This window comes from Thalassophryne amazonica, chromosome 11, assembly GCF_902500255.1.
Source record: "Thalassophryne amazonica chromosome 11, fThaAma1.1, whole genome shotgun sequence".
Classification (NCBI taxonomy): Eukaryota; Metazoa; Chordata; class Actinopteri; order Batrachoidiformes; family Batrachoididae; genus Thalassophryne; species Thalassophryne amazonica.
Window position 1 is genome coordinate 61,668,657 of NC_047113.1, and position 27,598 is coordinate 61,696,254.

General features: G+C 42.3%; 1 protein-coding gene across 2 annotated transcripts in view; it reads right to left on the reverse strand.

The window, feature by feature from the left end:
• The window catches only part of LOC117520645 (cytokine-dependent hematopoietic cell linker), a 43,328-nt gene that overhangs the window by 3,987 nt on the left and 11,743 nt on the right, over positions 1-27,598 (reverse strand). For both annotated transcript variants that reach the window (XM_034181957.1, XM_034181956.1), the window contains exons 3-8: positions 16,880-16,932; positions 16,725-16,773; positions 4,261-4,311; positions 4,142-4,176; positions 4,028-4,038; positions 3,859-3,942 (exon numbers count right to left, since the gene is read on the reverse strand). In XM_034181957.1, the coding sequence (XP_034037848.1) occupies positions 3,859-3,942; positions 4,028-4,038; positions 4,142-4,176; positions 4,261-4,311; positions 16,725-16,773; positions 16,880-16,932 (283 nt within the window). The remainder of the gene's footprint in view (positions 1-3,858; positions 3,943-4,027; positions 4,039-4,141; positions 4,177-4,260; positions 4,312-16,724; positions 16,774-16,879; positions 16,933-27,598) is intronic.

A 27,598-nucleotide genomic window follows, 5' to 3' on the forward strand; every position in this document is an offset into this window, starting at 1 on the left:
TATTTGCAGATGATGGAGGCCACTGTGCTCACTGGGACCTTCAAAGCAGCAGAAATATTTCTGTACCTTTCTTCAGATTTGTGCCTCGAGACAATGTTGTATATGAGGTTTACAGACAGTTCTTTTTTTTTTTTAATTTTTAATAAATTTGCAAAAATCTCAAAAACCTTTTTTTCACATTCTCATTATGGGGTATTGTGTGTAGAATTTTGAGGAAAAAAATGAATTTCATCAATTTTGAAATTAGGCTGCAACGTAAAAGATGGAAAAAGTGAAGTACTGTGAATACTTTCTGGACACAGGGTAACACATCTTTACATCATTCAGATTAGTAGATCACATTGGTTAGTGTGATACTTACAGTAGTGTTCAGAATAATAGTAGTGCTATGTGACTAAAATGATTAATCCAGGTTTTGAGTATATTTCGTATTGTTACATGGGAAACAAGGTACCAGTAGATTCTCACAAATTCAACAAGACCAAGCATTCATGATATGCACATTGAAATTGGGCTATTAGTAAAAAAAAAAGTAGAAAAGGGGGTGTTCACAATAATAGTAGTGTGGCATTCAGTCAGTGAGTTTGTCAGTTTTGTGGAACAAACAGGTGTGAATCAGGTGTCCCTATTTAAGGATGAAGCCAGCACCTGTTGAACATGCTTTTCTCTTTGAAAGCCTGAGGAAAATGGGACGTTCAAGACATTGTTCAGAAGAACAGCGTAGTTTGATTAAAAAGTTGATTGGAGAGGGGAAAACTTATACGCAGGTGCAAAAAATTATAGGCTGTTCATCTACAATGATCTCCAATGCTTTAAAATGGACAAAAAAAACCAGAGACGCATGGAAGAAAATGGAAAACAACCATCAAAATGGATAGAAGAATAACCAGAATGGCAAAGGCTCACCCATTGATCAGCTCCAGGATGATCAAAGACAGTCTGGAGTTACCTGTAAGTGCTGTGACAGTTAGAAGACGCCTGTGTGAAGCTAATTTATTTGCAAGAATCCCCGTAAAGTCCTTCTGTTAAATAAAAGACGTGCAGAAGAGCTTACAATTTGCCAAAGAACACATCAACTGGCCTAAAGAGAAATGGAGGAATATTTTATGGACTGATGAGAGTAAAATTGTTCTTTTTGGGTCCAAGGGCCGCAGACAGTTTGTGAGACGACCCCCAAACTCTGAATTCAAGCCACAGTTCACAGTGAAGACAGTGAAGCATGGTGGTGCAAGCATCATGATATGGGCATGTTTCTCCTACTATGGTGTTGGGCCTATATATCACATAGCAGGTATCATGGATCAGTTTGGATATGTCAAAATACTTGAAGAGGTCATGTTGCCTTATGCTGAAGAGGACATGCCCTTGAAATGGGTGTTTGAACAAGACAGTGACCCCAAGCACACTAGTAAATGAGCAAAATCTTGGTTCCAAACCAACAAAATTAATGCCTCACAGATGTGAAGAAATCATGAAAAACTGTGGTTATACAACTAAATACTAGTTTAGTGATTCACAGGATTGCTAAAAAAGCAGTTTGAACATAATAGTTTTGAGTTTCTAGCGTCAACAGCAGATGCTACTATTATTGTGAACACCCCCTTTTCTACTTTTTTTTTTACTAATAGCCCAATTTCATAGCCTTAAGAGTGTGCATATCATGAATGCTTGGTCTTGTTGGATTTGTGAGAATCTACTGAATCTACTGGTACCTTGTTTCCCATGTAACAATAAGAATAAAATAATAAATATAAAATAATAAAAAATATACTCAAAACCTGGACTAATCTTTTTAGTCACATAGCACTACTATTATTCTGAACACTACTGTACATTTCCAACACTGAAATATGAACCAATACCTTTTGCTTATTTCACTTATGAAACTGTCAACTGTATTTAAATACCTGTAGTGATTTTTTTTTTATTTTATTTTTTTTATTGCCTGAATCAGTGGTGATTGGAGAAAAGGATTTAGTCGGGCCGTAGCAGCTTCAGTAAACACGGCACAATCTTTCACCTCAGATTGTTCAAAATATAAAATTGTAATTTTTTTTGCTTTAGTATCATGTGTTACATCACTGACAGCTGTTTTTACACCAGGTTTTATGCACCTTTCCTGAACTATGAACTTCAGATCTTTATGGTTCACCATTAAAATCAACTTGATACTTAGAAAAAGTCTCCAAAGATATAATGTACATGATGATCTGATTGAAAGAAAGCCAACCACTATGTTTCTTAGATCAGTAGTGGGAAAGGAAATTTTATATGTTGTTAATGAATCCAATAATAAAACATCCACTGATTATAACAATATAGATAAGAAAATATTAAAAAAGGTCATTGTTGGTATTTCTAAACCACTAACACTCAACTTTCATTTCAAATTGGTCATTTTCCTAATAGTGTGAAAACAGCTAGTTATTTTGCTGTACAAAACTGGAGATGTAGACCACTTTACAGTGTCTCTCTGCTCCCACAATTCTTGAAAAAATTTAGAAAAACCTTTTAGTAACAAACTGGAGAACTTCACTGACAAGCACAATTTACTTTCTGACAGTCAGTGTGGAGTCAGAAGAAGCCAGTCAACATCAAAACCCTTAACATAACTCATTGGAATGCTTTGAAATGGTTTGTAAGTTACCTCAGGAACAGGAGACAATTTGTCTAGATGGGGGCATATCTATGAACATGTTTTGACATTGTCTGTGGAGTCCCCCAGGCGTCAGTGTTAGGCCCGAAACGTTTCATCATTGATATTATTGACTTATGTAAAGTATCGCAAATACTGGAATTCATTTTATTTTCAGCAGACTATACAAATATTCTGAGTTCTAGTATTTCTGAGTTCTTTAGGGAATGGGCAGACTGGTTGAATAGGTGTGATGCTATCATATCAATATAGACCAACATCTGTGAGGAATGTTTCCAACGGCTTGTTGAATCTATGCCATGAAGAATTCCAAAGGCAGTTCTAAAGGCAAGGGAGGTCCAACCCTGCACTAGCAAGGTGTACCTAATAAAGTGGCCGGTGAGTGTATAAATACTGTGCAGTAGTGTAAAACACACCAGTAGTATTTCTTCATTAAGTTTTTTTTTTTTTTTTAATTTTCCCCCAATTTTAGTATGCCAATAACAATGAATGTGATCATGGTATTTCCAGAGGTGTCAAATCCAGCTTCAGAAAGTAAAAGTCCAACCACATATTTGTTCCATCTTCCCACTAAACCAGCTGATTGTAATTAATTCAGCTCTTCAGGCAGGTGGATGAGTTTTAGGTGCACATGTAGAATCAACACATGGGAGGGTTTTTACTTTCTGAAGCCGGATTTGACACCTCTGGATATTTCTATTTAAAATAAATTAATATAGACATAAGTAAATACTATTTTATAGAATTTTGTCCCTTTTTAAAGCAAAGGATATTAACAAACCTTTTCAGATAAAAGAAAATCTATTTCCTCTGTACATGTACCATTTAGTAATTGGGGACAATAATCAATGAATTATCAATTGATCAACACAGTGTTCTTGCGCTTTTATTCTGGGATAGTTTTAAAAATAATTCAGTCTTAAAGGCAGACTGTACTCCTAGTTTAAGCTCTAATGCTGCTCAGTCTTTATCAAATTTTTTGATATGTAGAAGTTTACCTAATTGTTGTAGCAGCTTTTCTTTCTGATTATCTTTTAAAACTGTTGCCTGAGGTTTGTACATTACTGTATAGGCACAAACATTTTGTTGATTCACATTTCAAGTAAACACACATATGCAACCATAAACTGTTAGTCTTATCTGGCCCTCGGGCTGCCAGTTTGCCACCTCTGTCTGATCACCTGGGTTGTGGCAGTACTCACTTTCTTCTGGAGGGTTTCTGTAGAGACAGTCCAGACAACTGATTTGCTAAATTTGTGGTAGATGGTGGAGGTGATGGAGAACACCTGGAAGAAAAGAGACTTCTAGGAGAACGCCCAGTCAAAATCCACTAAATCTCAGCTAGTCTTGGATTTGAGTCAAGAGAATTACCTTTGGGAGAGCTGTGTATATTTGAAAGAGAGGAAAGTGGGAAAAGTACTGAATAAATTGTGTATACCAGTTCATAGCAGTCTTAAAAATTCACAAATGTTTGTGGATATTTACTTGCTGTCTCATCTGTGAAGGTAACATGCTTTCATCTGCAAGACAAACATGTAGAACATAATAATTCAATAAAGTTACAAGTCAGCCAACATGATAACATGATATTTATTCTGCCTCACCTAATTTAGTCTTTCTTCTGCCTGGCTTCAGGTCTCGATTTATAGGAGGGCCTGTGTTTCACAGAATAGAATGTAGACAAAATAATAACACTGTAAAACATTTAAAAGTAGACAGGCTGCATATAGTTATCACACAATGTGTTTTCAATAAGTTGTTGTGATATAAAATCATTAGTGTGAGTTCACTGACATTCATTCATTTTCTATACCCGCTTATTCCGATTCACGGTCAAGGGGGGCCTGGAGCCTATACCAGTGGTCAAGAGGTGGGGTACACCCATAGGACCATATAAACACATTCACACTCTCATTCACAGAAAGGGCCAGGTGGGAAGCGACCCCAAGACCTTCGTGCTGTGAGGTACCATGCCTCCCTCACCGAAATTCACAAAAACCTGTGTTATTCTTGAAGCTGTCAGAAAAGATTTGCAAAAGCATGAGAGACTCATCTAATAGGCAAGATCCCATAATCCATGTAGTTTGAGACAAACGTTTTTATCGTTTATTGTGGGGATTTTTCTTGTTTATACACTGTTGTCGCAGAAAATATCAACATTTATATTGAATACTTGATTTAATTTTACTGTTAATTATTGATTTTGCTTAACTGAGAGAGAGAGAGAGAGAGAGAGAGAGAGAGAGAGAGAGATTTAAATAGTTTACATCATTTATTTATTTTCAACTGCATAGTTGTTGGCCACTAGAGGGCAGAATAACCTAACAGCAATTGTGTGTAGCATGTCGTGCACTGTTTCGTGCTCTCAGTTCTCAGTGAGAAGGTCTTGGGTTTGATCAAACAAACTCCCGTTTTTTCTTTGTGATGTTTAGACTATGGGTCCAACATTTATCAATATTCCATCCACTGAGTAAAAACATCACACATTCTTGAGAAAAGTTGGTTTCTCAGAATGCAAAAGATGGTGAACCATGCCCTACTTTTTTCTTGCTCAGGCTCAAAACCTCATGATGGTAGTGGCAGACAATGTTCTTGTTATTTTGATCCAGTTGTCATTGACACTGGAAGAAGTAACACTTTTTTACAGATAAAATGTAATTTAGGACCTCTGATTTTTTTTTTTTTTTTACATTTTTGTCCAAACAAAGGTTTCAACACATTCTCATCCCAAATTCTAATCCAGTTACACTTTTTTCCCCATGAATCTGATTGGTTAATCGTGTGAGAGTGCAGATCATATAATATCTTACATATGTGTAATTTTTGCAACAACAGTGGCAAAAGATGTTTTACTCCATGCCCTGACTGCTGTTCTGACGAGATGTGATTACTGTCGAATGTCATTACCGCCCTCCGCGTGCAACTGCGCAACATTGTCGGGACGCAGAACGTTTGAGACGCATAATTCTTCAGAACACCGGCTGTGCGCGCTGCTAGCTGTTAGCGCTGTTAGCTCAGAGTGAAAGTCGCGTACTGCCACAGAAATGGGTGAATTTAAGCTACTGTACTAAAGTATTGATGTGGATTCTGATACAGAATTACCGTTTCATGTTTGATGGATTTTCACATTCAATGGTTACTCCACTTCCTGACCGGTGTTGGAGAGATGATCGCTGCTTCACGGTAAGCCGAATTACCTACAGAAAAATAAACTGTGCAAACTATGGAATTGGATTAGAATGGGAATAAACCTCTTGTGTCTGATGATGTGCGGATGTTCATGCTCTTATACAGTCGAACATATCCATTTTATGGATCTGCTAACGCGTTGCCGTAAAACTACCATTTTAAAAGCTGTATGTTCAACCGTATAACACAGCATGAACGTCCGCCCATCATCAGACACAACAGGGTTATTCCCTAATTGTCACACATGGACGTTGTTTGGGATGATTTGAGGCTTGTTGCTTTGTCACTTATAATCCAACATATAAAGCACCGAACATGTGCGTGTCCCTCCACAAGGCTAATGCATACGGGTAAAGAGGTGGAGTGTGGGTGAAACCGTGCATGAGCTGGGAAAGACAAATGAAGCTTGAACACTGACAAGCTAACAGGCTAACTTTGGTCTGGGTGTTTATTAAATCACATTTTAGGTGGCTGAGCTCTTGTTCTCATAATGGTTTTGCTTTGGTGTGGGCATTAAAAACTATTACCAGCTTATTTCCTCAGTAATCATGGAATAACTGCACCCAACATCCTCAAGTTAACAATCGCTGCTACAAATGCTAACACTGCTAGCATCTTAATGACATGCTCAGCTAACAGGTTAATTTCCATTTGGGTGTTTATTACATCATATTTTTGGGGTCATAAACAGTGGCTGTCATAACTGTTTTGCTCTGGTGTGGGCATTATAAATTATGACCCGCTTATTTCCTCAGTAATCATGGATTAACTGGACCTGAAGCTATCGATATCAGCTAAAAATGCTAATACCGTTAACATTCAAAATTACATCACACAATCATTTCACTTGACTCAAATACACACACACACACACACACACACACACACACACACACACACACACACACACACACACACATGCTTTAAATAATGTGATCAGAGATTTAACCACACAGGCCGTATTATTACACATATTTGTAATAAAATGATCCACATAAGAATGTCTTCAGCTGCAGCCAGCAGCTTCTGAGATAAGACACTCGCCGCCATTCAGCGTGGCCATGCCTCTGTGTGTTGAGAATAACATGACAGTGAACAAGATGATGACCATGTCTGAAAGACAATACATATTTAATTTATAATATGTATATGTCGTGGACATGAAGGATCGAAGCTCTTCAGCATCTCACCATGTCATTTCCGGTTTGCGGCTTCGTGTACCATCAGTTTGTGGCTTTTTTAAGACAGTGTTGTCCGGTTTGTGGCTTTTCTCCCCACTGGGCAGATTTTTTGTGCCATTTCCGGTTTGTGCCTCCGTCTACCATAGTTCGAGCTTCGTGCCACTGCGTGGCGCTTCGCTCTTATCACTGGCTTTGATCTTACGTGTGCAACAGTATGTTCAAAAATGATGACAATAACCATTGTTGTCCCCAAAAACAAACAAACAAACAACAGGGCTGTGAAAACTCCACGGATCCATGGGATTCTGTGGATTTCATCATGGGGAGGTAGACTGTGGGGTATTCCACAGAAATATGAAATTTCGTTTGACCCATTACTGAACAAAGATCTGACTCTTGCATCCTCTGATTAATGGTACAAATTTGCCAGAATGCCATTTTTCTGGAAATATTACCTGCACATTAATTTGTAACAGCTGTTTCAAATCTACAGTCTTTGTTTTAATATGACTGTAGTTCTTAACCCTATAACGCCAAGTGTATCATATTTGATACAGGATTTTCTGAGATGTCTGCTTCATCAGTGTGATATTTTCTCCCCAAAAAACCCATCGTTTACAATGAGATACTTGTAGTGCACAGACAAACCACCAGAAAAGACGGGTTATCAACAGACCATGGGGCTTAGCTTGAAAGAGGCTTAGAAATGAAGTTTCGTTTGACATATGAGCGAACAACCTGAAAACACTTATTCCTAGGTAATTTAGGGGTGCTAAATTCAAAAATGATGTTTTCTTGGTCATTCACCCTTCATGCCCCAAAACGTACAATATAAGAGCAAAACACTAAAAATTGTTTAATTGTGGGGGGGAAATGTATGGAAGCATATTGCATTCACTGGATAAAAAAATTTTTGACCACTGATCAGGATCTCGTAATTATGAGATCTTTTCTCGTAATTACGACATCAGGATCTCATAATTATGAGAAAATATCTCATAATTACGAGATCTTTTCTCGTAATTACGAGATCCTGATCTCGTAATTATGAGAAAAGATCAGGTGTCTAAAGAGTTTTATGTATATACTTCCGTACTTCCAGTCCGTCAGCACAGACGTGAGCTGAGCTCAGCCGATGATAACACACTATAATCAAACACAAAGTGTGGATTTTCCCCCTGAAGTGCTTCTGGATAAATATCACGTTATAACATGAAACTTTTCACGTAACTGCATGATACTGAGCCAAATATATATTAGGGCTTGGCAGCTCAGAGCTTCCATACGTAAGAAAGAGAGCGACGTCCAGCACGTCAGACTGGGCTTTCCGCCGGAACAATCCCAAGGACTTGAGATGCCTGCAGTGTTGACATACTAATATTAATATCATTCTCATTTTTAAGAAATATCAGTATTTCCCAGTGTCTCAGACCGAGAAGGTGGTAACAGCAGATTAATTGCGACAGCGCCATCATGCCCGCTGATCATTGAGGAAGCGCGCATACGGGGAAGCTGGAGACACCTGATCTCGTAAGTATGAGATCCCAATCTCGTGATTACGAGATCTTTTCTCGTAATTATGAGATCCCGATGTCGTAATTACGAGATCTTATTTCGAAATTACGAGATCAGTGGTCTTTTTTTTTATCCAGTGAATGCAATACGCTTCCGTAGAAATGAGCAAACAATCTGAAAATAGGTATCCTTGGGTATTTTGGGGGTGCTCAATTCAAAAATAATGTTTTCTGGGTCATAAAACTGGATACTAACCCTGCACGAACCAAAACCTGCACTATAAGAGCAAAATTCTTAAAAATGGGATAAATGTGTGCAACATGAAATTGTGCATGATTTTTCATGAAAATTTTGGAATGTCCAATGAAAGTGATATACTCTTTCCTGAAAAAAAACATATTTCACATTAACCCTTTACATGCCTGGAAAGTACATGTGTATGGTGCACGAGAACTTTAAATTCAAACTGATACATTAATGATATTTAAAGTACCAAATCACTCAATTAAACAAATTTGAATATTTCCTTAAAATAAATTTGGTGCATGTATTAACTCTTTTAAGTATCATGTCTATTAAGTGAATCACACAATACTGATATGCATCATGCCATGCCACTCAATTAATTCATCTATTAATTAGTGCATGCCATGCCATTAGTCATGCAGGGTAACTATATTTTTTTTCTCTCTCTGGAAAATAAACATTGTGCTGTTCAAACAGGATTTCAGAAAAGATTATGTGCCTTTTTCTTTCATTAATCTAGACTTTCTTTCATTGGAAAAAAAAGACATTGTGGCTTTGAATGAATTTAGGCTACATGAATTTACACAACAATGTAAATTAGTTTTTATTAATGTAGACTTTTTTCATGGGAAAAAAGACATTGTGGCTTTGAGTGGATTTACAGGAATTTACACAAGAATGTGTGGCTTTTTACTATAAGGTATGTTATTGATATTTTACCCTGATTTTTAAAATATTCTACAAGCTTTAGCTGTGGTTTTTGAAATACTTTAACAGTCTTTTCAGTTTTCATGAATTTCATGTAGTTTAACTGTTCTGAGTTAATGCATAATTTGGTTTACAATTAAAAGGAAAATCATACCAGGTCCTACTTCCATGTCATATTCTGTTATTTCAACATTATCATTGACAGTTTAAATGAAAGGTTGAATCTAGGATCATTTAAATATGCACTAATTTGAGATTTGTTCTTCCAGGAGATGTTGAAAATGTATCAGCAGATGAAAATTAAATTTGGTTTCTGGGGCCCCACAAGGCCCTAGACCCCGCCTCCTCAGGGGGGTGCGCCCCCCAGACCCCCTGCAAATGTTCCTCGGATTTCACAATTTTCATTTCACAGCCCTGAAACAAACAAAAAAATCACAGCACCCAATGGCAGTATTTACAGTCTTTTTCAAACATTCATTCTCTATTATAATATGGTCAGTATTTATTTTTTTTATCTTTTGCATTGTCCATTCTATCCAACGGGAATTTCTGCTTGCCTTAAAACTGACACTTATCTAATTACATTCGCCAAAGATGTAATAAAATCACTGGTGTTTATTTATTGATTTATTTGTCTGTCTGTTAGCAGGATTATGTCAAAACTACTGCATGGATTTGGACAAAACTTCACCATAGATAGATATTAGGTCATGGAAGACTCCATTAAGTTTTGGATGTGATCCGGATCCAAATTCTGGATCAAGATTTGTGGATAAAGTGTTGGGAAGGTGTCGTAACACGGACCCACAACAGGGGGCGCTAATGAACGGACAATGGATAAGGAAAGGAGTAACAATTTAATGTTGCACAAGTACACAACGTAAAACAAACAAAGGTTCTGCCAATCACACACAAGAGGATTGCGGGCAGGCTCGAAGATAGGAGACCTCAGATGAACGAAGAGCCGGGACCCACACCGCTTCCACCACCAACGGCCTGAAGAACACCGAAGCCGCCAAGCCCCGAGTCCCCAGGTGGTCTCTGTCCTCCGTTGTCGGCCCTGGTACTGCTGGCAGAAAAAACAGAAGGTAGTGAGTGTGAATCCTCACACCCAGCAACCTTGATTATTGATTCTTGTGGAGGGAGAGCCTCCACCTCCAATCATACACACGTGCAGCTCCGAAAATCCAGTCAAGGAAATACCACCAGGAAAAAACAGCTGCAAAACAGATCAGATTATTTTTGACATATAAGTCAGCAGAGAGATTACCTTGTATTGTAGGAGATTTCTCGGCGAGGAGGTGGAGTCGCCACCCGGCCTTTATGGTGATGGTGATGATGAGATGATGAGTGACAGCTGGTGTTGAGGATGATTGACGGCTGTCACTCCCAGTGGTTCTGGCGCCCTCTTGTGCTTGAAGCCCGCACTCCAAGCAGGGCGCCATCCGGTGGTGGTGAGCCAGCAGTACCTCCTCTTCGGCGGCCCACACAACAGGACCCCCCCCTCAACGGGCGCCTCCTGGCGCCCGACCAGGCTTGTCCGGGTGTCGGTGGTAGAAATCGACCAGAAGGGCCGGGTCCAGGATGAAGCTCCTCTTCACCCAGGAGCGTTCCTCGGGTCCGTAACCCTCCCAGTCCACCAAGTACTGAAAGCCCCGACCCATCCGACGGACGTCCAGGAGCCGACGAACGGTCCATGCCGGCTCCCCGTCGATGATCCGGGCAGGAGGTGGGTCGGGTCCGGGGGAGCAGAGCGGTGAGGTGTGGTATGGCTTGAGTTTGGAAACATGAAAAACCGGATGGATCCGCAGTGAAGCCGGGAGAGTTAGCTTCACTGCGGCTGGACTGAGGATCTTGGCGATGGGGAACGGCCCGATGAAGCGGTCCTTGAGTTTGTGGGAGGTCACCTGGAGCGGGATATCTTTGGTGGATAGCCACACCTCCTGCCCTGGTAGGTATGTAGGGGCCGGGGAACGCCGGCGGTCTGCATGGGCCTTGGCCCTCGTCCGGGCCTGCAACAGGGCAGAGCGGGCGGCCCGCCACACCCGGCGGCACCTCCGCAGGTGGGCCTGGACCGAGGGTACCCCGACCTCTCCCTCCACAAGTGGGAACAACGGGGGCTGGTAGCCCAGACACGCTTCAAAGGGGGAGAGGCCGGTGGCAGAGGATACTTGGCTGTTGTGAGCGTACTCGATCCAGGCCAGATGGTTACTCCAGGCCGCCGGCTGAGCGGAGGTGACACAACGAAGAGCCTGTTCAAGTTCCTGGTTCGCCCGCTCTGCCTGGCCGTTCGTCTGTGGGTGGTACCCGGACGAGAGACGCACGGTGGCCCCCAGTTCCTTACAAAAACTCCTCCAGACCTGCGAGGAAAACTGGGGACCACGATCCGAGACGATGTCCGACGGTATCCCATGCAGACGCACGACGTGGTGAACCAGGAGGTCTGCCGTCTCTTGGGCCGTTGGGAGCTTCGGGAGGGCCACGAAGTGGGCCGCCTTGGAGAACCGGTCCACTATCGTCAGTATGGCGGTGTTGCCCTGGGACGGCGGGAGGCCCGTGACGAAGTCCAGACCGATGTGGGACCAGGGGCGATGAGGCACAGGCAGGGGTTGGAGGAGACCCCTGGTCTTGCGATGGTCCGCCTTGCCCCTGGCACAGGTGGTGCAGGCCTGGACGTAGTCCCGGACGTCGGCTTCCAGTGACGCCCACCAGAAGCGCTGCTGGACTACTGCCACGGTCCTACGCACTCCAGGATGACAGGAGAGCTTGGATCCGTGGCAGAAGTCCAAGACGGCAGCCCTAGCCTCTGGTGGAACGTAGAGTCTATTCTTCGGACCGTTTCCCGGGTCCGGGTTCTTAGTCTGGGCCTCCCGGACGATCTCCTCCACGTCCCAGGTGAGGGTAGCCACGACAGTGGACTCGGGAAGGATGGTGTCGATGGGGTCCGACAACCCGACCTTGGCTTCCTCTTCGTGCACCCGGGACAATGCATCAGATCGTTGATTTTTGGTCCCGGGGCGGTAGGTGATCCGGAAGTCAAAGCGTGCGAAGAACAGGGACCAGCGGGCTTGCCTGGGGTTCAGCCGCTTGGCGGTCCGGATGTACTCCAGGTTCCGGTGGTCCGTAAAAACCGTGAAAGGCCCCGTAGCCCCCTCCAACAGGTGTCTCCACTCTTCTAGAGCCTCCTTCACCGCGAGGAGTTCTCGATTGCCCACGTCATAGTTCCGTTCAGCGGGGGTCAACCTGCGGGAAAAGTAGGCACAAGGATGGAGAACCTTATCGGACTCCCCGCTCTGGGACAGCACGGCTCCTATTCCTGAGTCTGAGGCGTCCACCTCTACTACAAACTGGCGAGTAGGATCAGGCTGCACCAGAACTGGAGCAGATGAAAACCGGCGTTTCAACTCCCTAAACGCGGCCTCGCACCGGTCCGACCAGGTGAAGGGGACTTTGGTGGAGGTCAGGGCGGTCAGGGGGCTAACGACCTGACTGTAACCCTTAATGAACCTCCTGTAGAAGTTTGCGAAGCCGAGGAACTGTTGCAGCTTCCTACGGCTCGTTGGTTGGGGCCAATCCCTCACCGCCGCAACCTTGGCCGGATCCGGGGCGACGGAGTTGGAGGAGATGATAAACCCCAAGAAGGACAGAGAAGTGCGGTGAAACTCACACTTCTCGCCCTTCACAAACAGCCGGTTCTCTAACAACCGCTGTAGGACCTGACGTACATGCCGGACATGGGTCTCAGGATCCGGGGAAAAGATGAGTATATCATCCAGATACACGAAGACAAACCGGTGCAGGAAGTCCCGCAGGACGTCATTAACCAAGGCTTGGAACGTCGCGGGGGCGTTAGTGAGACCGAACGGCATGACCAGGTACTCAAAATGACCCAACGGGGTGTTAAACGCCGTCTTCCATTCATCTCCCTTCCGGATCCGAACTAGATGGTACGCATTCCTAAGATCGAGTTTGGTGAATATTTTGGCTCCATGCAGGGGTGTGAACACCGAATCCAAGAGGGGCAATGGGTATCGATTGCGAACCGTGATCTCGTTCAATCCCCTGTAATCGATGCATGGACGAAGTCCGCCGTCTTTCTTGCCCACAAAAAAGAAACCAGCACCCATCGGGGAGGTGGAGTTCCGGATCAACCCGGCGGCCAAGGAGTCCCGGATGTAGGTTTCCATTGATTCGCGTTCCGGACGTGAGAGATTGTACAGCCTGCTGGACGGGAACTCACTGCCCGGAACCAAATCGATGGCACAATCGTACGGACGGTGTGGTGGAAGGGCGAGCGCCAGATCTTTGCTGAAGACGTCAGCCAGATCATGGTACTCCCCTGGCACCGCCGTCAGATTGGGAGGGGTTTTAACCTCCTCCTTAGCCGTCATTCCGGGGGGAACCGAGGATCCTAAACACTCCCGGTGGCAGGTTTCGCTCCACTGCACCACGACCCCAGACGGCCAATCGATCCGGGGATTGTGCTTCACCATCCAAGGAAAACCCAAAATCACTCGGGAGGTAGAAGATGTCACGTAAAACACTATCTCCTCCCGGTGATTCCCAGACACAACCAAGGTCACAGGCTGGGTCCGGTGTGTGATTAGCGGGAGTAGAGTGCCATCTAGTGCCCGTACCTTCAAGGGCGAAGGCAGAGCCACTAGGGGGAGCCCCACTTCCTTTGCCCATCTGCTATCCAACAGATTCCCTTCGGACCCCGTGTCCACCAGTGCTGGGGCGTGAAGGGTTAAATCCCCACTCAGGATTACCACTGGGATTCGTGCTGATTTGCGGGAACTTCCCGTGCACATGTTATGGCCCACCCTTAGCCCAGTGTCTAAGGACGGGCGTTGGTGTTTGACCGTTTGGGGCAGTCTTTTAACAGGTGCTCACATGAGCCACAGTAAAACATTCCCCGCGGGCCAGTCTCCTTTGTTTAATATCTGCTCTCACTTTAGCCCTGCTCGTGTCCATAGCTTCGTCAGCAGGGGGAGCTGTTGCCACACGGAGCCCACCGGCAATGGAGCGTGAGGACGACGTCACCCCGTCAGACCCGGAAGAGAGAGGGACGGCTTGTGCCCGGCCACGCCCCCCGGCCTGCTCCCGACGGTGTTCATTCAAACGGTTGTCTAAGCGTATAACCAGAGTGACAAGCCCGTCGAAAGTCTGCGGTTCGTCCTTAGCCAGTAAATGCTCCTTCAGTACTGGGGACAGTCCGCTTATGAAGGCGGCGCGGAGCGCGACGTCATTCCAACCCGACCTCGCAGCCGCGATGCGGAAGTCGACAGCGTAATCGGCCGCGCTCCGACGCCCCTGTCTCAGTGACAGCAGCACGGTCGAGGCGGTCTCGCCTCTGTTGGGATGATCAAACACCTGTTTGAATTCCCGTATAAACCCAGCGTATGACGTCAGAAGCCATGACTGCTGTTCCCAGAGCGCTGTAGCCCAAGCGCGTGCCTCACCTCGAAGCAAATTAATTACATAAGCCACCCGGGTGGCGTCTGCCGCGTACATGACTGGACGCTGTGCAAAAACGAGCGAACACTGCATCAAGAAGTCTGCGCACGTCTCCACACAGCCTCCGTACGGTTCAGGAGGACTTATGTAAGCTTCAGGGGACGGTGGGGGGGGTAGTTGAACGGCCAGTGGAACATCTACATTAGGCCCCGGACCAGCAGGAGGAGACACTGCAGCGACGCTTGACTCGCGTGCTTCCACTCTGGCGGTGAGAGCCTCCATCCTCTGATTGAGGCTTGCATTTTGCTCAGTTACCAGCTGTAACTGAGCAGTGAAAGCGGTAAGGATTTGCTGCAGATCACTCACCACGCCTCCTGCTGACGCCTGCGCTCCTTGTTCTCCCATTGGCTGTTCAAGCTGTGGTTGACGCCCCTCGGGATCCATGACGAATGGCCGAGAAATCCTGTTGGGAAGGTGTCGTAACACGGACCCACAACAGGGGGCGCTAATGAACGGACAATGGATAAGGAAAGGAGTAACAATTTAATGTTGCACAAGTACACAACGTAAAACAAACAAAGGTTCTGCCAATCACACACAAGAGGATTGCGGGCAGGCTCGAAGATAGGAGACCTCAGATGAACGAAGAGCCGGGACCCACACCGCTTCCACCACCAACGGCCTGAAGAACACCGAAGCCGCCAAGCCCCGAGTCCCCAGGTGGTCTCTGTCCTCCGTTGTCGGCCCTGGTACTGCTGGCAGAAAAAACAGAAGGTAGTGAGTGTGAATCCTCACACCCAGCAACCTTGATTATTGATTCTTGTGGAGGGAGAGCCTCCACCTCCAATCATACACACGTGCAGCTCCGAAAATCCAGTCAAGGAAATACCACCAGGAAAAAACAGCTGCAAAACAGATCAGATTATTTTTGACATATAAGTCAGCAGAGAGATTACCTTGTATTGTAGGAGATTTCTCGGCGAGGAGGTGGAGTCGCCACCCGGCCTTTATGGTGATGGTGATGATGAGATGATGAGTGACAGCTGGTGTTGAGGATGATTGACGGCTGTCACTCCCAGTGGTTCTGGCGCCCTCTTGTGCTTGAAGCCCGCACTCCAAGCAGGGCGCCATCCGGTGGTGGTGAGCCAGCAGTACCTCCTCTTCGGCGGCCCACACAACATAAAGATTACACTTTATATAGGTTTTGAAGGATTACGTCAAAACTACTTCTACTACTTCCAAATTTGCATCTCAGATACACTAAAAAATGAACTGCTGTCTCAAAGAGGAAAAGTGATGTAACAATTTGTATAGATTTTTTAAAAGTTATTTCAACTTAACTAAAATCATTTCAGGTTAACTAGGGAAGTCTTGTGGTTTAACTCAGTTGAAAGTTGAAATAACTAAGTTGAAATAACTTTTAAAAAAATCTATGGAAATTGTTACATCAATTTTTCCTCATTGAGACAGCAGTTCCTTTTTTAAAGTGTAGATATTAGGGCATGGAAGACTCCACTGAATTTTGGAGGTGATCTGGATCTGGATTCTGGCTCAGGATTTCACTTTATAGGCTTTGAAGGATTACATCAAAACTATTTCATAGATTCTCACCAGATTTGCACCACGGATAGATATTAGGACATGGAAGACTCCACTGAATTTTGGAGGTGATTCGGATCCGGGGAGAGAGTGAGCGAGAGGGTGCTTGTCTGGATAGCTGGGTTATTTTTCTGCATGATCTGAAGTTTCTTTTAAGCTATACATCACTTTACCTGACGTTAATGACATTTGTGTCCGCGAACATCTCGGGAGGACGTTCGTCTGATGGAATGAGATTGAGAAGAAGACAGCAGATATAAGCAGGCATTTGCAATACATTGTCTTTGATCCTGCATTAATTTTTCGAATGAGAAAAGAAGAACCTTACAGTGGGTTTTGTTGACAGGCCTGGAGATGATCTTGACCTTGGAAGATCCCTGTCTTAGAAACAAAAGAAATGCTGATCACTCACAACCCTACCTTGACAGCAATGACAGTATTCTCTTCGGTTCCACACAGTTTTGATTTCTTGTAACTTTGTTGTTAGTCCCAGCAGCAGACTGCAGCACCAGATTGTATTGATTAGAGAGACCGAACGGTCCAACTGTGAACAAATTTAACAGCCACATACAGTACAAAGGAGTCCAAACACAGCCGGGGACCCTGGCTGTGTGCCACATCCACACAGGAGAGTAAAGGGAGCGTATTCACACTGCATGCTTCCTGTTGCCCCCTTTGGCTCAGGCATAATTGTAATCTCCTGCAGTCTGATTCAGCTGACAGATGGCCCTGGAGACCCACTGGCAGATCACACTCATTCAGCATGAGCTCACATCCACACTGCTTTCATTCACACCGCACTTTGCAGCCACGCTGTTATTCTTGTCATCGCTTAGGGCCCCTTCACACATAGCACAAATAAGTACAAATCAGGGCAAATCACGGCGAAACAGATTATAAGCGAACCACAAAAACCTCGAACTGACCTCTGGAGGGTCATGTGGTTGGGCAGGCATGAACAAATGTGTGAGCAGCTGGAGCATGTGTAACCACATCATGCAGCTGCTATGAAAAAAAAAATACATGCCACCCACGGGATTCGAACCTGCAATTTACAAAAGCTCTGATTGCCAGCCAGAAACTTTAGCTACCATCGCTGTCCTATAAAAAGTGCAGAAGAATACCTCAACAAGGAGATAGACGTATTTAAAAAACAAACAAACAGAATTTTATTGAATCCCTCTTATTGAGCAGACAATACAAGTATGAACCGTCTGTTCCTCTGTAGATGACCCATGGTCACAGACGTACAGTCATGTAATGATATGAATGATGCAGTGCACTCTTATCATATCCACATCTACTGGCCTGGTGTGTCCAGCCAGCCCTGTGCGTGTGTCTGGCCTGACACGCATGTCCTGTGGACGGTGCGCCATAGGACACACACTGCATCATGTGGAATGGAGCTCACGTGGGTGACGTGGCATTCAGATCACTCGCTGTGTGTTATGATCTGACGGTCCGTTTCACCTGGGACAGCCTGTCAGTGTGTGTGCTGTGCGCTTGCTCGCTGCAGTCTGTCGCAACAGCGATATATGTTTTATGTATGTCCACGTGAGTGTTGTGAAAGTGTAGGAACACGGACCCACAACAGGGGGCGCAATGAACGGACAATGGAGAGAGTAAATAACAAGATTTACTACTGAAACAAGCACGAGTAATACAACAAACACAATTTGGGGTCGAATCCGCTGGTGTCGTGTGGGCAGGCTCGAAGGTAGGAGACGTCTGTCTCAGTCGAACCGGAACCACCCAGATCTCCTCTGCCACCGAACCCCGGAAATACTGGAACCGCCAAGTCCCGAATTCCCAGGTGGCCACTGCCTCCGCTCGTCGGATCCGGTACTGCTGGCAGGAGAGAGCAACAACACACAGGAGTGGATGAACGCACCCAGTAACAGAGAGGGGAGAAGCCGCCTCCACCTCTTGGCACAGTATAGCAGGAAGGTGAGTACTTATCCAAAGAATGAGGTTTTCAGTAGTCACCAGTCCTGAAAAAGGTTTTAACAGTCTTAGCTGATGATGCAATGTATAACTGCAGAGAATACTACCTTGGTCTTAGGCGATATCTCGGCACTGAGGTGGAGACGCCGTCCTCCTGATATACCTCGGTGCTGAGTAGAACAGCTGTGTCTGGTGATGGGTGACAGCTGTCACCCAGGTTACTCCCATGATGCGGCAGCGCCCTCTGGTGCCTGGAGCCCGCACTCCAGGCAGGGCGCCCTCTGTTGGTGGTGGGCCAGCAGTACCTCCTCTTCAGCGGCCCACACAACAGTGAGGACAGCAAGCAGACACACGTGCGTCACAGTGGACAGTTGTAAGTTCATGCCCGTCCAAACATGGTACATGTTCTCCAGCTGTGACATCCAGAACCAGAGATCTCAACAGCTGTGGCTGTCGGTGGCAACGCCCCCTGTCAGTTCAGCGCAAAGACCAATATGTCACTCTGTGTTTGTGTTATGTGATCATTTCTTTTTAGTTATTTTTACTGCTATTTAGTTATTCCCCTCCATCCGCAACACATCCGCCACATGTGTTGTGGGGGGGGGGTGCAACACACACGCGATTCACACGCATGGCACATGTGTTGTGGGGAGAGCCGACTGGCACGCCACATGTGCATTGCTGTTTTGTAATGCTACACGCGTGGGGGCGAGCCAGTTCAAAAGTGATTGTCTGCTCACTATTTTCGTGCTAACAGCGCGAATGCCCACACATTTTCTAAGTGCCAAGCGAGCTGTATTAGATGTTCATGTGTGTCACCTGGAATTTGGCCGACACCTGCCGTGAGAGGGATTGAATGGCCTCACACAGGGCACACTCTGTCTTTCAGCCGCTGGTGTGCGCAAATAGTTGTAGCAACAGGTGTACGAGGCGTTGGAGGTAGCTCAGATTTTACACGTGTTGCATACGATTCCTGCTTCATGTGCAGTTAAGCCACATTCGTAGTATGTGTGAAGAGGCCCTTAGTTCTGTTTCATTCTAATTATGTTCACTAGAGTTTTTCTGTAGACAAAAATAATAATAATAGTAACAAAATGAAACCATCATCAATATGTCAGTTAGATTGCATTCAGTTGGCTGTGGGTTCCTAAATTCAAACTCATGATGTAAACATTGCCTGAAAAAAATATTAGTAAATCATATCCCAAGTTATTTAAATTAAAAGAATTTTATTTTTACAAAGTTGACACAAAGTATATATAAAAGTATAAATAGTATATATAGTATATATAATATATATTTAATAACAATTTTAATAAAGTTAAAACTGTATCTGTGCTGTACGGTTGCAGAAACCGGAAGCATGAACAGTTGACATTGTGTAAAACACAACAGGCTAACAATTTTTTAAACTGGAGCTTCTTTGCGACGATAGATACATTCAAAAAATAGACTTTTTGTGTTGAGACATTGGGCCTCATGTATCAACGTGCGTACGGCGATATTTGAGCGTATATGGGGTGTACGCCAAAATGGCTGCGCTACTTGGCATTTATCAATGTGTTCGTTGGTGTACGCTGCGCTGAAAATATACACCAGGTCGAGAGGTGGCGTAAATTATACACCAAAATGAACCAGCGCTGGAATCCACATAGAAATGAAGATGATCAACATGATAAACAGTGTCATTATACAAATCAATGCATATGTTAGATAAATAACACTTTCCTGATTATACTACATAATAATCAATACAAATCCCGCTTTTGCAGGATTGCTGGTCTATCGAGCACGATCCGTGGCCACAGCGCTGACTGCAAAGAAAGCGCTGCTCGCCTTTTTCTCCAGAGCCTGGAGCCAGAGCAGCGCTGAGCTTAACTTTATGTGGTGTGATCGTTTTAGACAATGAAATTGATAATTACAACTGTAGTGTTGTCATTCCCTTCGCCCGTGCTGCAATCAGGTTTTGTCGTCTCCATTCGTTTGTCACAATAAAATAAATAAAGAAATACATTTTAAAAATAAAGAAATCTGACAAATTAGGCGTGTCTTATTAATTGAGCGAGCAAATATCCACATGTCAGGAATTATTGACATGTGAAAAGAGAATACAGTGGTCCCTCGCTATAACGCGGTTCACCTTTCGCGGCCTCGGAGTCTCACGGAGTATTTAGTCCAATTTTGCATGCTTTATTTTTACAGTGTTCTGTGTTCAGCGTGTCTGTTTATAAGAATCTTCTCGCCCAGAAGAAAAAAAGAGCGCCAACAACTACTCAAAACTGTGTTTGTCACACAGAAACAGACACCTGCAGCCAGGTGTGAGTGGAAAAGGCGCGGCGTCAGGACGCAGAGGCGCGATCTGTGAAATACTGGTGAGTCACTATTAATAATTTCTTATGTGTCCAACCTCGTACGTTGATCGTTAAAATTAAATTCGTTAGTTCTAAAAGCCATCATAATTATTTATAGGAAAACATTCTATTTTTATTTCTCAAACAAATGTTCGGGCCTGAAAACAGTTTGATCTTATTTTCCTACTAAGGTTTGAACTTTGAGAGTGTTTACACATGAGAGAAAAGTGAGAAAATGTTCATGCCTGATTGTGAAAGTGTATAAAGTGGTTTTACAGGGGTTTTACAGCCTTAAAACGTCTATAATAATTGTAAAAAATGATGCTGACTACGTCGCGGTTTCGCATATTACGGGCTATTTTTTAGAACGTAACTCCCGCGATAAACGAGGGACCACTGTAACACTTTTTTGATTATACTACAAGACAATTGATACGACGGCCGCTTTTGACGCTTATTGGCACGCATCGTGATTGGTGAAGGTCTTTTTCTTTGCCATCTTCCTGACTTCCATGTCGTAAAATGTGGGTGTGTCTGAAGCGGAGTATGAATATTTATGGGCGTGTTTATTATAATTACGATCGTTTCCACCCGCCGCATTTATCAAGCTCACGTCAGGCGTATGCCGGAAATGGGCAGGTGCGCACTGCTTGATACATGTCACGGCAACTTTGGTGTACTTCAAATTTACACCGTAAATTTACGCCACAAGTGCGCAACTTTGATACATGAGGCCCACTGTGAGTACTTGCATACTAAATGTCATATGCGCATATTGGAGTTCACCATGGTCACACCTACATTTATTTCATGGTAGTCTGCAGTGAGCCTCAGATTTGCTCGATTTCCACAGAAAATGTTTTCACTCAAGTAATTTATTCTAGATTATTGCCTCAATTTCAATAGCTGCAAAATGTAATGGGGAAATTTGGGTCAGTGCCCAGTCATTGCAATGAGGAGATTTGACTATAAAAACTGGTGGTGGCTAAATGTTGGCCATGATAGATATTTTCATTTTGCAAAATTTAGCTCGAGCTGAGCATAAAAATCTCCAACAATTGATTTAGTTTGCAGTTAGTTGGTGCACAAGAGTGAAGCAGTACATTACACATGGGTTCACATTGTTTACTTACAAGAAAAAATTGGGACAGTATGGAAGATCCAAATAACAACCACTCAGTGATTCTCACATTTAGTTTGGCTTGTATTTATTGCAGAGAGTACGATGTTTTGTGTGGTCAACTTCATTTAATTTGTTTTATATACTCGTACATCCATTCCTACATTTCAGGCCTGCAACACATTCCAAAGACTGTTGAGATGGTGGCAATTTAGGGCTAAAGATGTAAATGAATTATGATGCTATTTCAAACAGTTGATGTCATGATTTGGTACAAAAGCAGTATCCATGAAAGGGTGAGTCTATAAGGAGCAAAGATGAGCAGAGAATCTTCATTTTATTGACAAATACATGAGAAAATTCCGTAAATGTTTAAAAACTGTTCGTCAAAGATAGATTGGAAGGAATTTGCATTTTTCTACCTTTACGGTAGAAACAATTCACGGAATCTGGAGGAATGTGTAAAGCACAAGGGCGGAAGCCTAAACTGAAAACCTTTGATCTCTCATTCCTCAGACAACACTGCATCAAGAACCATCATTCATCAATAGAAGATATAACTGCATGGGTAATGAGATGAGATGAGATATACTTTATTGATCTCACAGTGGAGAAATTATGTTTACCTCAGACAGCAATTAGTCCACAATTATTACTTGTTTACTGTAATAATGGCACACATCAGAATTAAGGACAGTACATTTTATTTATTTATTTATTTAAATTTATTTCATTCATTTAAAAGAAAAACAGAAAAGCAAAACCGACAAAACATCACAAAACCATTGAATGAAAAGGAGCAGTTTGGAAGAACAAGTCTTATATATTCTGCCCCTTTTTTACAATACAATCCTGCAAATCATCATCAATGGACATCATTACATTTCCATGACTTTGTCTCATGCCACCGACTTCTTTCTTAATTTTAACCATTATTTAAAAGACTACATCCCTAATAGATTACATTTTAAACTTCAAACATTCTAAATATTATTAACAGATCACATTTTAGCTTTGTCACAGCCCACTGACTTATTTAATAGTTTCATACTTACGAAATACATCAAGTTTAATGCATTTTTTAAATAATTTAAGCAACCTTGATTCTTTGATTTCTTTGTTGAGGTTGTTCCACAATTTTACACCATTCACTGCAATACTCCGTTCCTTTATCATAGTTCTGAATCTTGGTTTTTTAAAGACTTCTATGCCCTTCAAGTTATAACTACTTACTCTTTTTTCAAACATATTTTGAATGTTTGTTGGTAAAGTATTGTTATTCGCTTGGTACTTTATTTGAAGTAACCTCAAATCAACTAAACCATGAAATTTAAGTACCCTATACTTAATGAACAATGGATTAGATGGATCTCTAAATCGGCTGTTGCCAATCACTTTTAAAGCTCTTTTCTGCAAAATAAATAAAGGTTGTGTATAAGTTGTACATGTTGATCCCCAGATTTCTACACAATAACTCAAATATGGAACAATCAGTGAATTGTACAATGTTAATAATCCATAACTATTTAATGAATATTTAAGTTTATGCAAAACAGCAATGGCTTTCGCTTTCCTTTTATGTAATTTATGTGTGATTTCCATGTAAAATCTTCATCAATCATAACTCCTAAAAATTTCGTTTCTTTTACCCTTTGAATGTCCATCCCATCGATCGATAACATCAAAAGCTTTTTTCAGGTCAATAAAAACACTTACCATATAATCCTTATTATCTGTTGCTGTTGATATTTTCTCTGTTAATTCCATAATTGCCATAACTGTTGAATGTTTTGTTCTAAATCCATACTGAGCATTATTTAAAATATGATATTTCTCAATGAATTTGTCCAACCTTGTCACAAAAACCTTTTCCATAATTTTAGAAAACTGTGGAAGCAATGACACTGACCTGTAATTTGAAACGTTATGTTTGTCTCCATTTTTATATAATGGGACTACCTTGGCAATTTTCATTTCATCTGGGAAAATTCCTGTTGACAGATTACAAATGTAAGTGAATGGTTCAATAACGGTTTCTATTATGCTTTTTACAGTCATCATGTCTAAATCTTCATAGTCAGTTGATCTTTTGCTTACACAGTTTTTTTTTTTTTACAATATTCCTTATTTCATCTTTTTCCACATTGTCAAGGAAAATACTATTGACCGTATTTACAATTGTATTTAATTTATCTTCAACTATTGGTTTATTTCCCACCAGAGTTGATCCCACCTTTGAGAAATAATCATTAAACTCATTTACAACTTCTCTTATATCATTTATCTCTTTATTTTCCTTGACAAGGTAATTCAGAAAAGTTGATTTCACTCCGTCACTTTCATCACACTTTTTATAATTCCCCATGTTGCCCTCATATTATCTTTACTCTTATTCAATTGTTCACTATAATAATCTTTTTTTTGTTTCCTAATTATTGTCAATAGTTTATTTTTTATATTTTTTGTATCTGTGTTCTGTTTCCTTTGTTTGCATTTTTAAAAAGCACTTATATAAATAGTTTTTCTTTACACAAGCGTTTTTTATTCCCTTGGTCAGCCATGGTTTATTTACTCTTTTCTTATTAGTTTTTATTAATTTACAATTTTTATTATATGATTTCATCAGTATCTTCATGAATGAATTATATGCTACATTAACATCACTGACATAAACCTCTTCCCAATTTTGATTTTAGGCTTTTAATGACTTATCTCTTTTAAGGTTTATAACAGTTTTTTTTTGTACCTATTTTTATATTTAAATATTGAAAAAACTGGTAAATGATCACTGAGATCTGTCATCAATATCCCATTCTTAATAATTTCATCTGTTCTATTTGTGAATATATTATCGATTACAGTTGCACTTTGAGATGTAATTCTGGTTGGTTTTGTTATCAAGGGAAATAAATCCAAGCTATTCATTGAATTCACAAAATCACTTACTCTTTGGCAACTGAAGCTTTCCACATTAACATTAAAGTCTCCACACATAAAGAGCGTTTTGTCTTTGATTTTATGGAATAATTCTGTTATTTTATCTGTAAATTTCTCAACACAAGAGTCTGGTGCTCTGTATACACAACTGATTAGAATATTTTTAGATGTTTCATGTACGATTTCCACTGTCACAATTTCTATGACATCATCTATAATTGTCATTTCTTCTACAATTTTACATGTCAAATCTGTTTTTATGTACAAAGCAATACCTCTGCCTTTTTTATCCCTTCTATTTACAAAATATAACTCATATCCCTCCATTTAAACATCAGCCATGAGGTCATTTTTAAGCCAAGATTCTGTGATTGCAACAATGCTGAATCTATTTTTAAACTGGTTTAAATAATCTTTTATTCTTGACATTTTATAGTACAAGCTTCGAATGTTTATATGTATGAGTGACAGGGTATCTTCAATAATTTTTTCACTATTTAACTGTTTTTCCGTATAATACTCACAACCAATTGTAGTCAAGTCAAATATACTTTCATCAATAGTGGTGTTTATGTCATATATTTTATCATCTGTTTCCATGCTTAATCAGATTTTTTTTATTGGTCCTACTACCAACTGACGTCACATTCCTTTGTCTACTCAGGTCTGTACTTTGTAAGGTCCTCCATGTCTCTGATTTGTATACCCTTTGTTCCTTCTTGCACTCTAATCCAAACTTTACAGTTCCAGACCCATGTAGCAACAATATGTTTCTGTTTTTTTAATAATCTTGCTTCCCTGGCAATATCTGCAATTTTTTTTTTTTTGTTAGATGCTCGTTTATATTTACATTTGTTCCTTTCAGATTCTTTGCCTGTCTTAATAATTCATTTTTGTATTTTCTGCTTGTAAATCGTATTATTATATTTGGTAGTTTATTTTTACTATCTTTAGATGGAATTGTGTGACAGATAGTGTCTTGATGTATGACAAATAGTGTCTTGATGTATGACAACACCTTTTTGATTTAAAAAATTTGTGACTTCTTGTTCTAATGTTTGTAGTTCTTGAGGTGGTGCATCCTCCCCACTGGCTCCATCAGAATCCACCACCCTTGCGTATGACCGATGTTTTGTTTCCAAACCAGTTATTATAACATCATCTTTTCTAGTGTATTGTTCTAGTTCATGTTGTTCTGGTGATGATGTAGTACTGATAGTGGTAGAGGCACCAAAAGTAACAATTTGGCTAGCAGGATTCAGTGTGTTCAGATGGCTGGTGTTAACTCTGCTTTCCTCGAGGTAACAAAAGGTGTCCCTCAAGGCTCAGCCTCGGGACCTATCTTGTTCACACTTTATACTACTGACCTGTGTACAAACCTATCAAATTTTCTCTAAATCACCTGTTTCCTTTGAGAACATATCATCAATCAAAACTGCCAGAGAAAATGTTGTTGAGCTAGTCAGCAGCTACAAGTATTTACGATTGACTATTGACACAGAGCTTTCTTTTTAAAGTTCATTTCACCTGATCTCCAAATTAAGGGTGAAGCTAGGCTTCCTTTACAGAAACAAGTCATGCTTCTCCTTAAGTGCTTGGAAGCGCTTGATAACTGCTATCCTCCTGCCCCTATTGGACTATGGTGATGTTGTGTATAGGTGTGCTTCATCCAGTTGTCTACAGTCCTTGACTGCGCTGTATCACTGCGCCCTGAGATCCACCACTGGCTGTAGCCCCCTCAGCCACCACTGTGAGTTGTATGCCAAAGCTGGCATGCCCTATGCCCTATTTGTCTGTCAAGCGTTATACACATTGGATGACTCTGGTTTGCCAGACGACAAGTTGGGACATGTCCAGCTCTCCACAATTTCTCTTATACTCACTCGACTGGTAAGCACTGAAAGCCGAGATAGGCATGTCCCAACTTGTCGTCTGGCGCTCCGAAACGGAGGTGTTCCTTTGTCTCGCTTCATCAGCGAATCGGTCGTGACGCGCGAAGCCTCCGCGCGGCTTTCCATGACAAAATCTCTTGTTAAAAGTGAAATCTGCCGGAAAATGGCTGATGTCCAGCTCTTGTGATAACCAGAGAAATTGCACACGACGGTCCCGGCTCCACAGAGCGATCCGTTTAGAAATGATCTGGTGGTTTCTGCCTCGTCGTCGCAGCTCAGAGCGCGGCGCGCCGAGCGCCATTGTGGGCCGTCCTTAAAGATGTAGTAACAGTCCTTATTCTCTGTGAAGCCCGTAAAATTTTCACCGAAAGCCAGATAAATTTTTCGAATGGTTTCCAGCTGCATGTCTCTAACAGTTTCTGAAAAAATTCTGATGGAAAAAAAGCCCAAATCATTCCGCCATTCCAAATCCGACGAGGGAGCTGGACCACTCCTCCCACAAGGCGTGCTCACAGGCGAATGACGCAACCGACAGGCGTGGAAAAACTCACGCATGCGCATGAAGGTTCAAGCTTGGCTGACGTAAAAACATATGAATCAAATCCATATAGTTTTTGAAGAAAATAAAAAGGACCGTTACTTTATGGACAGACCTCGTAGTTTTTCAGCTCCCTCTTATTGGAACATTCCCCATTCTGAACTGAAACTGCCCAGACTGACTTCTTTGAACACCTTCCAGCCTATTTTAAGAGATGTTGAATGGGATTCTTTTGCACAATGCCTGTGTTTCTAAATCTAAATCT